At 47.9% G+C, this 15977-nt stretch overlaps 1 protein-coding gene and 1 pseudogene across 2 annotated transcripts; both read left to right on the forward strand.

Moving 5' to 3' along the window:
- Positions 1 to 2933: 2933 nt before the first annotated feature.
- Positions 2934 to 3164, forward strand: LOC309871130 (small nuclear ribonucleoprotein G pseudogene; annotated as a pseudogene). The gene has a single exon. The product of its transcript is annotated as a small nuclear ribonucleoprotein G pseudogene (transcript).
- Positions 3165 to 8372: 5208 nt separating this feature from the next.
- On the forward strand, positions 8373 to 10827 carry RHOB (ras homolog family member B). The gene has a single exon (XM_082744214.1). The coding sequence runs from the start codon at positions 8752 to 8754 to the stop codon at positions 9340 to 9342; it is 591 nt and encodes a 196-aa protein (XP_082600340.1). The 5' UTR covers positions 8373 to 8751; the 3' UTR covers positions 9343 to 10827.
- Positions 10828 to 15977: the final 5150 nt, after the last annotated feature.

Consider the following 15977-nt stretch of genomic DNA (forward strand, 5'->3'; position numbering starts at 1 on the left):
CAAAGTGCCAACACACCACTTAGGTCAAGCCTTCTCTGACCTCCTCAGGCCCGTCCCCTGTGCCTCCCCGCTGTAGCACTCACCACTCTAAACTGAAGTATTCCATTCCATTGTTATAATTTTTGCACGCTGTTGCCATCCTATTTGTGGGCTAGAGCCCCCTGAGGGCAGGGACTCTATCTGATTCCTCCTGCATCCCACCGGTAGCACCAAGTATGTTCACAGAACAGATGATTGAATGAAAGCGGAGGCCGTCACCATTCCTATCTGCCAGCGTCAAGCCCTGCCTCTACCTCATTTAGGCATCGGAAGTTCAACAGCTGTGAGACACCACATGTGCTAAGCTCCTGAGCTCCTCAAAGCCTGGCAGGCGGGTCCCACACTGAGGTCCTGGCAGGCGGGAGGCAACCAGCACATGTTAGTGCAACAAATGAAGTTCAGTCGCTTCGTGGGCATATCACTGAGATTCCCCAACTACAAACGCATCAACGGCTTGCTTCAGCATCCTCTGTGACCGCGTGGAATAGCAGTCACACAACTCCACATTCCAAGGACGAAGCAGTGCAGCAGAGCTATCTAACAGACAGAGTCTCCCATCCGCCTTTCTCATCGAGGACCCTCTAGAAGAAGGGTGTTTGTTGTGGAGCCACGTTCCATCCACCTGTGTGGCTGGGGTGGAAACTGAGGTCCAGGGAGGGCGGGTGAAACACAGCCATCACCTTCACGACTGTGTCGTCTGCTCCCCAGACTGCGGGTCTGAGCAGTGGCTCCTGATACAATCTCATGCTAGAAATAGCCCCAGGCACATCTTCATCGGAGCCACAGTGGAGTGTGGAGATCCATTGTGAATTCAGCTCCGCCCTATTGCAAAATTCTGACATCATAAGATAACACAAGAAGTGACTCATCTCTGTATAAATACTTCGATTAGGTCATTTGCTTTCCAGACTGAAAACAGGGAAGAGAAAAAAAACTTGGTGTTGTTGCCCCCTGGATTGACATAAGGGGGTAACACCCCCCCCCCGCAACCGAATGCTAACCCCCTTCCAGCTGTGAGAATGTTCTATGTAAGACCACATTTCCCTAGAGTCCACACTCCGGAATATTCATCTTTTGAACCTCACTTTAAGCAAGTCAAAGAAATAAGGTCTTGGATAATAAAAATAAATATATTTTTTCTTTATACATTTTTTTTACTTTATGAGAGGATTAATAATATTATTTTTCTGTAGGTGAGCCCCTTTGATTTGTTAAAAATGAAATTTATCTAGTCAGGGTTCACAAACTGGTTCTGCCGGCCAAATCTAGCCGCTCTGCTTGCCCTCTTGGGGCAATGCCGTAGTTTGCTTTTCAACTTTGGACTTTGATAACTCAGATACAGCATGTTCTCCAGGTCCCCCCCCGTTTCCACCACTACCCCATGTTACACGCAGTTATATGACCTGCGAGACCCCTGGTGACACCCAAGTTTCCAGCCTTGGAGTTCTGTGTTTTATGGGGAAACTGAGACCAAGAAGGGAGGGTCTACCCAAGGCTGGCTGCCTAGTCGCTGGGAAGCCTTGCAAACAGGTCCCCAGACTCCTGGTGTGAGGCTCCCCTCCCTTTGGCTTACTTCATCTCCACACCACTTTCCCGGAGCTTCCGCTAAAGTAACACAGGTATGTGCAATCAGAGCGCTTGCCAGAGAACTCGCAAGCATCTGCTGAGGTGGTTTTGTCATGACAGCGGCCGATAACGGCATGTTCTTGTGACCTTTCTCCTTCCCTTCTGCCCTCCGGTCCTCAGGGCGAGGCCGACCTCACACGGCTGCTGCCATCAGGCAAATCTCCCACATAGGAGGAGGAGCGTTCTACTTCTGCCTGTTGCTGTTTCTCCTTTTTCATTAAATGGCTCTGACTGGAAGCTTTATGCACAGAATAGCTACACAGTCAGTGCTTTCGATGGTGTCAGTGGGCATCTCTTCCTTCTGGAAAAATCCTACTTGCTAGTCAAGGCTCTGATCAAATGTCACCTCCTGTGTGAAGTCATCTCCACCCTTCATTTACATATTAGAGCAACCCACGGTGTGTGTGTGTGTGTGTGTGTGTGTGTGTGTATGTCTTTGTGTCTTTACAAGAGGGTTCTATGCCCTTCCTATCTCTTGTGCCCTTACTTCCCCTCCACTTCTCCCCTCCCCAATCCATGTTTGCTGAATTAAATTGAGAGGACTGAGGTTTATCATGAGAGTTCCAGAGAACAACCAACAGCCCCTACTTTACTACCAAAATTGGAAAAGGACTAGATTTTGATTCTCTTTTTTGGAAAGGAAAATATGTCACCACGCAGGAAGGCCAAACAGCCTCCCGGTGTTGGGATGTGAGTTAGACATATTAGGGAGGGGGCTTCTGCTTTAGTGGGGGGGGGGTAGATGAAGGGCATGGGGGTGCTTGGGCTGGACAGCAGTGAGGGAAGAGGGGTTGGGAGGCTCCAGATTGTCCCAACCAGTGTTCAGCAGAGTATCTGGGCTCTCTGACACAAAACCCAGCAGTGAGTTTGACACAAATAAAAGGAAATTATACCATAGGAAGATTAAGAGTCTTCAGGGGGTTCATACAAAAGCGACTTCCTGAGGTGATGAATGAGGGAGTACTCAGGGAGCCACATGGACTTATAGATATGTTATTTTATTTTATTTTACTTTATTTATTTGACACAGAGACAGAGAGAGTACAAACAGGGGGAGTGGCAGGGAGAGGGAGAGGGAGAAGCAGGTTCCCCGCTGAGCAGGGAGCCCAACGCAGGATTCAATCCCAGGACTCTGGAATCATGACCTGAGCTGAAGGCAAATGCTGAGCCAGACAGGGACCTCCATGTGTGTGATTTAAAATTTTCCAGCTGAGAGGAATGCCACAAATTACATTTGGAGGCACCTTTGAGCTCGCCGAGTAGACACCATGAACAAAGCTTACCCTCTTGAGTTGAAAGAATTTATGGACAAGAAATTATCATGGAAATTAAATGGTGGCAGACATGGCCAAGGAATATTATGGGGGTTCGATCCGTTTATGAATCTTGTGACAGATGAATGTGTGGAGATGGCAAAGAGTGGGCAACAGAACAAAACTGGAATGGTGGTAATACAAGGAAAGAGTATGATCATGTTAGAAGCCTTGGAACGAGTATAAACAATGGGTATGTTCATCAGAAGAGATCAACTGCTTCCACATGTCCCCTCTCCACAGTACCTGTTTTACTGCAATATAAAAATCAGGTCGTGTGCATTTTCATATTGAACTTTTTTGTTAAATGAACTTTTATAATAGTAAAAAATTTTTTTCTTGTTATCACATTAAAAAAGAGGTAAATTAATTTGAATTATATACCTAAGTATATCCAACACATTAAATCTACTGTCTTTAAAAATATATTCACTATATCTAAAATATTATCATTTCAGTATATAATTAATATACAAATTATTAATGGACTGTTTTACATGTTTTTTACATGTTTACAACTTAACTCGGGTGCTAAATATTTATTGAAATTACTCTATCTGTATTTAGATTCTATAAAATTTCCAGTAGGAAAAAGTAGATTCACATACGCAAGTTTTTTCAAACATATGTAAAAGTTTCCTAACAACCGAATTAAGTATCAGGTTTTTGTTTTTTTTTTAATTTCCTTGTGGTTTATATCCATACTCGTGCAATTCTTTTTTTCCCCATCATTATTGAGATACAATTGACGTAAAACGTTGGGTAAGTTCTAGGTGGACAGGCTTAAAGTATAGATATGATAAACTTATGTATTACAGAATGACCACAGCCACCATGTTAGCTAAGCCCTGATGATGTCACATAATTGCCGCCTCTTTTTTGTAGTGAGAACATTTATGATCTACTCCCCGAGCAACTTGCAAGTATTAATACAGTATTATTATTATTTTTTTTTAAGATTATTTATTTATTTATTTGACAGATAGATATCACAAGTAGGCAGAGAGGCCAGTAGAGAGAGAGGAAGAGAAGCAGGCTTCCTGCCGAGCAGAGAGCCAGATGCCTGGCTCCATCCCAGGACCCGGGGACCATGACCCGAGCCAAAGGCAGAGGTTTTAACCCACTGAGCCACCCAGGCGCTCCTTAATATAGTATTATTAACTACAGTCCCCATGCTGCCTGGCAGATCCCTAAAACTTATTTATCTTATAACTGGAGGTTCATACTCCTAGATCAACATCTCCCTGTTTCCTCCACCCTGAATATCAGCTTTTCTATTTCAATTTCTATTTCAATTAATTAAAATCAGATAACTTTAAAAACTTAGCTCTTCAGTGGCCTGAGCGGCATTCCAAGTTCTCAACAGGCACGTGCAGCTCACGGCTACTGGGACGGAACAAAGCACCATTTTAGAGTGATTGTGAGCTGCCCCACTGCCCACTGCCTACTCCCCTTGACCCGGCCCTGGGCTGGACAGACAGGTGTCCGCTTGATCTGAGCTCAGTGCCCACATTCTGAAGTTTAACAGTTTAGCTGTGGTCATTTTCTTGTGAGCTCAGCCTTCCCTGCCTTAGGCCTGGGTCCCACTGGACCACAATCCCAGGGCGGGAGAGGGATGTTTCACCCGCTGTTGCTCATAGCTGGAGACTTTGGAAAGCAGCCTGAAGGCTCAGCTGTGTAACTCACAGCTGAATGGGCCCAAATGGACCAAAGGGGACCCCCTTGGTTTTCCCAGTGCAATTGCATGGGTGGTTTTCCAAGAGCCTTTCCCTCTCAAAACTCATTGCACTGAGATGGAAGGTTGACAATAGTCCTAGACACTTCAAACTCCTCCTTAAAGTGGAAACAAATTTTAAAATCAAATGCTGTCAGGAATGTCTATGGCGTTGCTGATTCCCAGTAAAGGCTTATTGGTAAATAAATTATTATTACTTCTAATTATAATGGAATATCCATTAATTCCTTTCTGAATTGAAGAAAAAAGAAGATTTTTGTAGTTAAAGTTGTCTTACATTCCTGTATATTATATTTAGGGTAAGAGAAGTCTATTATTATGTAAATTAGTGAGATTCAATAGCTTTTAATCTCTTTCTTCAAATCTCTTTTAGAAGTTACTAGTTAGGGGCGCCAGGGTGGCTCATAAGTTCAGCTTTGGCTCCTGGGTCTCAGCCTCTCAGATCTTAATCTCAGGGTCATGAGTTCAAGCACTGGTTTGGGCTCCACAGTGTGGAGCCTGCTTGAAAAAAAAAAAGTTACTATTTGGGAAAGAATTTTCTTAAGTGTATATGAAAATAGTTGTATGTATGAATAAATATCTATGTGACTATATATATAAATATATATGTGAAGAATTCCTAAAGAATCTATTTGTAAAACTAGAGTTTGACATCCTGTGAAAAAATCTTAAAATAAAAATAGTCATAAAATGCATGCCTTTTAACTAGATAAGACTTTTTATAATCATATCTTCATTATATATACACACACATATACTATGTGTGTATATATAAATGTAAATATAAATATATATATATATATATATATATATTTTTTTTCATTTTCTTTTTTCAAAGGGGAGAAAACAAACAAACCCTGTTAAGACTGCCACAAGGTGGCACTAAAATCTAATGAACATTCCAGTCTCTGGTCTTGTCTGAGAACCGCTGGGGGGTGATTTACAGGATCTGTAGGAAACACTGGACAAAACAAAACAAAACACCCCAAGTAAACGAAACTGAAGATTGGAGATAGATTAACATCTTCCTTTTGTCAGAGGGATCATATCATTTCCCTCTCTCACTGGTGTAGGTGTCTGTCACACAGCGAGTCCATATGTTAATAAAGCTAATTTGTAACATGAATTCTTCTCACGGACCAATCCCGGCCCTTGCCCTTCAGTGGGCGTGTCCTGCGCAGGGAGAGGGGACGCAGGGAGGAGCCTGTCGGGCACATCACCTAGTTTGGAAAAGTTTATCCTGTGAGTGGTGCAGTCTTCAAAGTAGTCCGTTTCCACAGAATTTGTCAACGAATCCCAGACATAAAAATGAACAGCATGAAGAGAACTTGCTGCAGAACACGGATTTTTCTATTTGTTTACTTTGGCATATTTACCAACCGAGTATTTTTAGAAATATTGCGATATTGAAGTCCAGGCTTGGAACACTCATATATTATGTCTGAGAGTCAGGAAATGAGTGAATTGAATCCCTCTTCCTTATTCTTTGTGTCTCAGTTTCTCAAAAAATACATGGTACAAAGTTTTGTTTGATATTTTCTTACTATTTGAAGCTTAAGGACACAGCCAAGTTTCCCAAGCTATATTAAGATAAAGGAAAGCTGTGTTTTAATAATGAAGCTATAAAAGGTTTTGACTAAAACAAAAAATTTAGGTAAGATTTTTCTAATAGACTATGTGAAGAAGAAGAAAAAAGAAGAAGAAGAAGAGGGAAAAAGAAAAGAGAAAAAAAGAAAAAAGGTAAGTTTCTGGATGGGAACCTAAACCAATGATCAAAAAAAACTTTCTTTTCTCCTGTGGGATCCCACTGTGGAAAAATTATTTACTTGTTGACAATTTAGTTCCTTAGTTCAGAAAAACAAAACCAGTGGAGCTTATCCAGTATGAGGGAAGGGTGTTGGGGCATTTCAATATTGTCCCTTTAGGACAGGCTCTAGGGATTTTGGCACTACTGTCTTATCTGACTTGTTATGTCTGTGATGTTCATGTAGAGACCCAGACCTCAACATAGGAATTCCACGTGAAAACACCACAGCTTAGTTACAGCCGGCTGTATGGGCTTGGTTGGATGGCTGTTCGTGCAGAGCCTGGAGTCGGAGGTAGGAGACCCCAGAAAGTTCCGAGTTCCTGAGCATTTAGGTGAATTCTCCACGGTCATTTTACTGATTCCTTCATAGGGTCAGGCATTGTGCTAGGGCTTCAAGATGCTGAGGTAAGACAGAATCCTGGCACTCCACCAGCTTCCAGTCTTAGAGAGGGAGGCAGAAATATGAGGCCATAACCTCATGATGATGTGGGAGTCTCTCCTTTGCTGAAAAACCAGTAAGCATCCTTCTGCCTTTGTAATGGATATAGCCCAGTCTGTGTCGTTGGTACTTCAGCCCTCCATGATTGGCCTCAACCTGAGTTTCAACTCTCGCTCTCTCTCTCTCCCTATCAAGGGCAGTCACACTGAGTCCCTGATTTTAGAGTTTGTCTTATTCTTTCCCACCTCTCTGTTGTTCTCAAGCTCTTCCTTCTTCCAGCCAAGCGCTCCCTCTGTCCCCTTCCTCCCTCTTCTGTCCTATGAAATCCTTTGCCTGAGATCCTTCTAGATCAGACTCTGGGAGAGATCAATCAAGTCCTGGTGTGTAGGAGAAGAGCTAGCACCCCACCAGACACGAATTTGTTGTGTCCTCGCCTGGAAGCTCCCCCTGCCCCCCTCTCTGTCCCCTGCCTCAGGCCTCATCCTCTTCTTGCCCAATGGGGTGAGAGGTGGTTGGGTTTTATTGTACAATTTACTTCAGGCAGTTCGCAGCCTGACTACCAGGATCTGAATTCATCATTCAATCTTGGGCTGAAGATGCGGTTTTCTGCCTTGTGACTTCCTCCCAATGGATTGAAGTCCAGCAAACAGCCCCAACCTTCCTTTTTCACCATCCCTCCTGCCCCTAATCTTCCCCTAGAGAAGTAGGGGGCGTGGGTGGAGGGTGGGGAGGAAGAGGGGAGGCGAGAGGACTTGGAAGAGCTGGAGGCTAGACCCAGGCCCACCCAGCTCACACGCAGCTCTTGGCCTTAGGGGTCCAAATCTAGAGCTGTCCCAGGAAGAGCCCCGGGTGGGGGAGTTGGGAGGGGCGGACCAGACCAGGGAAGGGCCGTTTCTGAAAGAAAAGAACAGAACCTTCCCCGGAAACAAACGTGTGTGTCTGCGTGTGTGCCTGTGTTTATTTAAAAACAAAACCGCTTAAAGGAGCCGCTCCCTCCCCCGCAGGTCCGGCACCGCCGGGAGTTTGCACCCAAGCGGGACAATTGGAGTGGGAGGGAGTCGCCAACGCCCCCACAAAGTGCTGCCTTCTCCCGGAACCGCTCGCCCAGGCCCCGCAGGCTCCAGGCCGCCAGCTCGGGGCCTCGGCCGGGCGCGCAGCAGACGCGGCAAAGGGAGGGAACGCTGGTGCGGCCAGAGCCCCGCAGCGCCAGCCGAGGCGCAGACTCCCCAGTCGCCGCCTCTCCCAGCCCCGCGGCCTGGGCCGTCAATCAAGCTCGGCCGGCCCCGCCCCTGGGCTGCAGCGGGTGCCCAATCAGAGCGAAGCTCCGCAGCGATGAGCTCAGTCGGCTCGCTTCCCATTGGGCGGCTATATTAAGAAAGTGGCCGAACTCTTTAAATAGCGGGCGCTAGGGCCGCAGCCCGCATCTGCCACCGCAGTCTGGCTGTAGTCGAGCGCTCTCCTGTACTCAGGCGAGACCCATAGAAGCCGGGGAGGGGACCAGGCCGGCTCCGCGGTTCTAGCCGCCGCTTGCGCACAAAGGCGCGGACCCGGGGCCCGGGGCGAGAAGAGCGGCCACCGCCCGGGAGCAGCGCGGAGACGCACGGCGCGCCCTATGCCCCCGCGCCCCCGCCGCGGCAGCCGGAGCGCCCCGAGAGAACGCGCCGCCGCGGGGCCCGGGTGCAGCTAGCGACCCTCGCCCGCAGCGCGCAGCCCGAGGTGAGCAGTGAGCGGCGAGCGGGACGGCAGCGAGGCGTTCGCGGGGCCCCTCCTGCTGCCCGGGCCCGGCCCGCTCATGGCGGCCATCCGCAAGAAGCTGGTGGTGGTGGGCGACGGCGCGTGCGGCAAGACGTGCCTGCTGATCGTGTTCAGTAAGGACGAGTTCCCCGAGGTGTACGTGCCCACCGTCTTCGAGAACTATGTGGCCGACATCGAGGTGGACGGCAAGCAGGTGGAGCTGGCGCTGTGGGACACGGCGGGCCAGGAGGACTACGACCGCTTGCGGCCGCTCTCCTACCCGGACACCGACGTGATCCTCATGTGCTTCTCCGTGGACAGCCCCGATTCGCTGGAGAACATCCCCGAGAAGTGGGTGCCCGAGGTGAAGCACTTCTGCCCCAACGTGCCCATCATCCTGGTGGCCAACAAGAAAGACCTGCGCAGCGACGAGCACGTCCGCACGGAGCTGGCCCGCATGAAGCAGGAACCCGTGCGCACGGATGACGGCCGCGCCATGGCCGTGCGCATCCAAGCCTACGACTACCTCGAGTGCTCGGCCAAGACCAAGGAGGGCGTGCGCGAGGTCTTCGAGACGGCCACGCGCGCCGCGCTGCAGAAGCGCTACGGCTCCCAGAACGGCTGTATCAACTGCTGCAAGGTGCTATGAGGGCCGCGGCCGCCCTGCCTGCCCCCGCCGGCCGGCGCGGCTCCCCCTCTCGGGCCCGACCCTCTGCCCCCCCCCTCGAGCCCGAAGAAGGGGAGACCCGCGGCCCCCAAGGACCCCACCGGACTGCCTGACGTCTGCCTTTCGGCCCGGCAGCTGTGACCCGGCTCCGGCCCTGGCGCCGGGAATCGGCGTGGGAGGCACCGGGCGCCCCCTTTCCAGTGTCTGTGTGCGTCCGGCTGTGTTGCACAGGCCCGGGCGCCTGCCGAGTGCCAAGGGTCCCCTGAGCACCCATTTCTGAAGAGCCAAGCCTCTTCAGAGCGTGTGACTGTGTTTGTTCGAGTCCCCCGCCCCACTTTCCCCCACCCCCGCCTCTGGTCCCTGGAGAACAGCTTGGCGCCGGGGTGCAGCCGCGCCCCATCGGATGTTCGCCCGGAACCCAGCGAGCGCCTGCTATCCCTTGTCTGTAACATAGACCGCGGGAACTGCGGGAGGGGAGGGCTGGGGAGGATGGGGTGTTATATAAATATAGATATAATTTTATTTTCGAAGGTAGGATGGTGTTATTTAATGGTGGTGGTGGGTGGAGTGACAGGGCTCCAGAAGAGCTCCGGCCCACCCTGGGTCGGGCGCCCATCCAAGCATGAACAGGACTTGGCCTTCTTTCCAACCCCCGGGGAAGACATTTGCAACTGCCGCGGGGCTGAGTGGACACAGCTTCCAGACTCTCGTCTCCCGCGGGCCAGCCCCAGGCGAGCCTCTCACCAGCCCTGGGCAGGAGGAGGGAGAGAGTGCTTTGGGTCGTTTTTTTGCCATAAGCGAACTTTGTGCCTGTCATACAAGTGGAAATTGTTCAGTCCGAGAAACTGATGTTATCTGATTTATTTAAAAACTAAAACTTGTTTTTTTTTTTTTTTTTTGGAAATAATTCTTTGCACAATTGTTTTATTGTTTGACACTTAATGCACTTGTCATTTGCATAAGACAGTAGCATTCTGACCACCCTTGTACGCTGTAACCTCATCTACTTCTGATTTTTTTTTTTAAAGATGTTGACTTTTTAAAAAAGAGGAAAAAGAAACCACTAATTTTTGTTTTGTTTTCTTGAAAAAGTGTTAACACTGTTTTGGGATTTTATTTGTGCACGGATGCACACTATTTTGATAAAGGGCAGTAACAAGTATTGGGACCTATTTAACCCCCCCCCCCCTTTTTTCCCCTCTTCACAAGGCAGTCTCAAAAAGCTATGTGAAATTTTCTCTGCATCTTTGTACAGAGAATGAACCTGCCCCTAGTCTCGCCTTTCTCACCCTCCCTTCCCCACCCAGTGGTACTTCTACTAAATTGTTGTCTTGTTTTTTTATTTTTTAAATAAACTGACAAATGACAAAGTGGTGAGCTTATGATGTTTACATAAAAGTTCTATAAGCTGTGTATACAGTTTTTTATGTAAAATATTAAAAGACTATGATGATGACGTTTATAAAATGGCTCCTGTGATTTAATAGCGTGTAAAAGTTTATCCTCTTGAATTTGGGGCAAAGGGAGACTCCTGCTAGACAAGATCCTTTCTTGCCACTACTCCCATTTTCCTGATAGCATTTGTGGTAAATGAAGCTGAAATCCTTTGGGGCGATGTGTGGGGTTTGGGTGGGCATGGGGGACAAGTTAGTCCTATCCCCATCCCAGAAGATGACTGGTGTACCCAGGAACTCAGTGCCCAAACTTTTGACCTAATTGGACTGTGTGTATGTCTTTAAGACACTGCGTCTTAGTCTGTGGGGCCTTTGCTTCCTACTCCTTGAAACTTAGAAAGCTGTCATTTGTGCATTTTAAATTTAGGTAACCTTTTTTTTGTTAATCACAGGTGTGAGGCTAAGCTCTCTGTCTAGGAGGCTGGTTACTGGCTTCCCTTTACAACCTCAGAGGGTTCCACAGCACTCCATAAGATTGTGGGTTGTTACTTTTGGGCCAGAGCTCTGGGGTAGAAGCTGGGGAGAGTCGAAATCATGACTTGATCCTTCGATCATCCAATTTTCATCTGTGTGTCTACAGGGAAGCTAGAATGCTATATTCCAAGTTAAGAAACTGGGCACATCATGGACAGAAGTCTGGGTGTTTGGGGTGGCTGTTCCTTAAAGTTGGGGCAGCCATATTTTGAAATTTAAGCAGGATGAGCTCCAATTTCAGACACTTAGCCAGGGCAGGGGGTCTCAGAACCAGTGGGGGCAGGGGTCCAGTCAGAGTTTTACTTGGAGACCACATTGAAATCCTCAGACCTGCCAGCTCTCAGCAGCTGCTAGGGAAAGCGGCTAATAGTGCCCCCCTCTCTGGATGACCTAAGATGTGTTTTTTGTTTTTTTTTTTTTTCTTTTGCAATCATCACTTTCTGGCTTCCTAGCACTCAGCTGCTGCTTCTCCCTATCTCCCCTACCCCCCACAGAGACAGAGAAGTTTCCTTTTGAAGTCATTTGCTATAAAGCTTGTGGCTTTAATTCCTGGTCTTTTCCCAGACTCCCAAGGGCTTTTGTTGTGTGAGGCAAACCTGGTTGCTGGTGACCTTTCACCCACTTCAACCTGCCCAGATCGGGGCCTCCAGAGCAGCCAGGCCCTCAGCCCACAGAGGGGAATAGGCCTTCAGACTTTCTCTTCTCCGTTTTAAAGACAAAACTTCCCATTGAGAAACAAAATGTTGACTCGCAGGTTTTGCAAGGAGCAAATCCTTCTGTACCAGGGAGTGCAGGACTCTGTGGAGAAGAGCTCAGGCCTGGGCTCGCTGCCCAGGACTCAGCTTTGTAACCAGCCAAGAGCCTGGAGACCCGGCCCTTTGAAAGGGCCTTTTCTGGGTTTCCTGCCTGCTCAAATCTGCCTGGTACCTATAGCTTCTGTGTTTTTTTTAAAATTTTCCTTGTATTTTGGGGAGACAACCACCGAGATGACGCATGGCGGCTTGAGTTATGCTTGTTTTAAAATGCATGGCATTTACTAAATCCTGCCGGAACACACTCTTCTTGCTGCGTTCGGATCCAACTGGAAAATATAAAGACGAATTGCTGTAGGCTGGAAAATCAATTAGGAAAAAGAGGTAAAACATCTGGTGTTACTCTTAGGATATGAAAATTCATTTTGCACATTTAAAATAAATGTGCTGAGTTCATCTAATTGCCTGTTGAGCTGTTTTGTAGAGAATAGTGGGGTGTTTCACTGATCCTGGGCATTTGGTAGCAAGGGGTATTGGCTTGGGTTCTCGTTTAATTTTAAATTGATCTGGGTTGTATTTCTAAGTTCTTTTTCACATGTGTGTTCTTCTTTTTCAGTGTACTTAGGAATCGTGGTTTTCAAACTTACACATGCATCAGAGTGACATGGAGGGCTGGTTAAAACTCAGATGGCTGGGCCTAGCCTGCAGAGTTTCTGATCCAGTAGGTCTGAGGTGGGGTCCAAAAACCTGAATTTCTAGCAAGGTCCTAAGTGATCCTGCTGGACTGGGGACCACACTTTGAGAACCACTGGATCAGAATAAGGGAGAGTCCTTGCTCATGCACAGGGAGGGAAGCCGTCTAGTAGGAAAGTAGCTGAAATTCCTCAGACTGAAGGGGGTCTCTCCCACAGTCCTGACTTCCTTACCCCAGGGGGTACAGCACTTGCTAAAAGCCTCCCTTCTAAGATGAACTACACAGAACCCGCTTATAGCGCTCTGTAATTCATTCAACATTGGCACCTACTTTGTCCAGCGCTGCTGAGATGAGAGATACAAAAGCCAATAGGGCAAGATCCTTGGCCTGGTGGGCCCGGCAATTCCGGGAACGCATTCACTAGTGCTTTGAATACAGCATGCTCAGACCGAGGCATGAGGCCCAGGGCACAACAGAAACCTGGGAAGTTGGGGAGGGCTTCATGGAGGAGGGAGGGGACATTTTAACTGAGTCTAAAAGCAGGGCCCAGTGATGTGAAGGTAGGAGATACAGCTTCTTTGTATTACTGTGGGGCCTGGCCTCTACAGAAAAAAGTTCACTTGGGTGAGAACTACCTTCTACTTTTAGACCCTCTGGCATATATTTCTTCAGTGAAGAAAAATGATGTTACGCAGCCAAGACAAACACAGCCGCTCCCCTGCCCTCCCTGTCTACACATAGGCCAGGAGAGAAGTTGGATGATGATGGTTTCATTGTTTTCTCTGTGCCTTCCAGGGATGCAGAGTGGATACAAGGGGGAGCTTTGTGTTGACTGTGCTCCTGGAAAACATACAGCCTGGGCTCCAGGAGGCTGAAATACCACAAAGGGAGTTTATACTCTAGCCTGTTGGGGGACAGTCCCTTACCACTTTACTTGGTCCATCTTCTGGCTGGAGGGAAAACCTGGGCACTCGTGCTGCTCTCAGTAGCCCCTTTTCTGGCCTGAGTGGTGAGAGTCTGGAGGACCCAGTTCATTCCTTCCTGCTCATTCTTTTACTCATCAGTATTTCCTGTTGGCTAAAAGACTCACTCTGTGCTTAGCATTATACCACGAGCTCGGGACCCAGTAGACAAGTAGACGGGCATCTTCCATCCCCTCCTAGAGCTTTCCATCTAGCAGGATGTCAAGTAATAATAACGATGATAACGAGACCTAGTATTTATTGGCTTTGCGTCAGGTCCTATTCTAAGCTCTTCATCTGTATCATTTAATTTAATTTCTGTATTAGTTATCTGTTGTTGCATAACAGATTATCTCAAAACTTGGTGGCTCAGAACATTTATTATCTTTCAGTTTCTGTGAGTCAGGAATCTACAGCTTGCTGTGGCTAAGGGTCTGGCTCAGGGTCTCTCCTAAAATTGTAAGCAACATGTTGGCTGGGACTCGATTTATCTCCAGGCTCCCCTGGGGAAGGATCTGTTCTCCAGCTCCCTCACTTGGCTGCTGGCAAGATTCCGTTCTCACTGGCTGAAGCCACGTTCAGCTCCCTGCCATGTAGGCCTCTCCGTAGGGCAGTCACAACACGGAAGCTTGCTCTATCAGAGCCGGTGAGAGAGGAGAGCCAGAGGAAGGAAGAGTGTGGGCAAGACAGCCGTGCAAATCCTCCATAATCTAATCTTGGAAGTAACATCCCATTACTTTGGCTGTAATCTCTTTATTAGAAGCGAGGAACTGGGTCCAGTGCTCAGTCAATGGGAGGGCATTACCCAAGGGCATGCACCCCAGAAGGCGGGACTATTGGGAGCCATTTTGTTTTTTTCTCTTTTGGGGTGAGCCATTTTAGAAGCAGTATACCATAATCTCTATGACCACATAGAGCGGTGCTGTTATCATTACTTCCTGATGGGATTACTGAGCCGTAAAATGTTAGACAACTAGCTCATGGTCACAGAACTCATACGGATTTGAACCCAGGCTCTCTGGCTCTGGGATGACAACTACGTATATGGTGGGCTACTGATTTTAGAAAAACAATCTCCCTGACTGCAGTGTGGAGGAGGGACTGAAGCCGGGGCAGGAAGGTCAGTGAGGAAGACTTCTTCCTAGTCCTGGTCCAGACCTGAACCAAGGCACCAACATGGGGAAGAGAGGGAAGATCGGAAAGGCATCCAGGAGGTAGGAGATATGGGAATATGAGTCGGGGGCATCGTGCTGATCCCTAGGATTCTGGCTTGAGTGACATTGAGGATGCTGATGCCATTATTTAAGGTAAGAATAAGCAAGGAGGGGCTGATCTGGAGTCAGGGCTCCGGAAGTCCGTGTTGAGTATGGTTTTATATGCACCTGCTATGGGCTACCTTTGGATGAACACCATCTTTCTGGTTCTCATCTTCCTTCTCAGACCACAATCCATGTACTTCCTCTACAGTTAGACTAGTGTGTGCTGTTCAGGTCTTGGGGAAAGGCTGCAATCTAGATGGATGAGGAAAGTCTCCCCTGAAGGGAGGAGACATTCATCAGATCAACCTTCCTTGGAAAAAGCAAGTACTGGGAGATCGGTCTTAGAAAGTTGCATTCAGGCAACAGGGAAGGGGAGCTCCTTTGTCTTCCGAAGAACTGCTTTGGGTGATTTTAAGATTTTGCTGGGTGGTGATGTGCTGTGGATTGGGGAAGAGACTTCTGCTCTAGGTGGGTGGCCAGATTAGGCAGGGACCCCATGAGGGCCATCCAGGACAGTGGTCTTCAGGAGAAGCCATATCCAACAGCTGATTGTTAAGTTACACCTGGTGAGTTAAAATTCTCATCTGTTTTTTTTTTTTAAAGATATTTATTTATTTGGAAGAGAGAGGGTGCATGAGTGGGGGGAGGGGCAGAAGGCCAGGGAGAGAGAGAATTTCAAGCAGACTCTGTGCTGAGCATGGAGCCTGATATGGGGCTCGATCTCATGACCCTGAAATTCTGACCTCAGCTGAAACCAAGAGTCAGATGCTCAACCAACTCAGCCACCCAAGCTCCTCAAATTCCCTTTTGTTCTTTTGGAACCTTCAATAAAGTCTCGCTAAATGTTCTAGCCAGGATTTAGCTCTGCTGCGAATAATATCATCTGTGTCTGGACAGGTGGGAAAGAGAAGCAGCACTTCTGAGAACCCTAGCATGGTGGTTTCATCTGGAATTGGAACAGGCATCCCCAGGATAAAAAGCATTCTGGGATAAGATTTGTGGTCCTGACGGTCAACTGTCCT

Source organism: Mustela nivalis (assembly GCF_964662115.1).
Source record: "Mustela nivalis genome assembly, chromosome: 8".
Classification (NCBI taxonomy): domain Eukaryota; kingdom Metazoa; phylum Chordata; class Mammalia; order Carnivora; family Mustelidae; genus Mustela; species Mustela nivalis.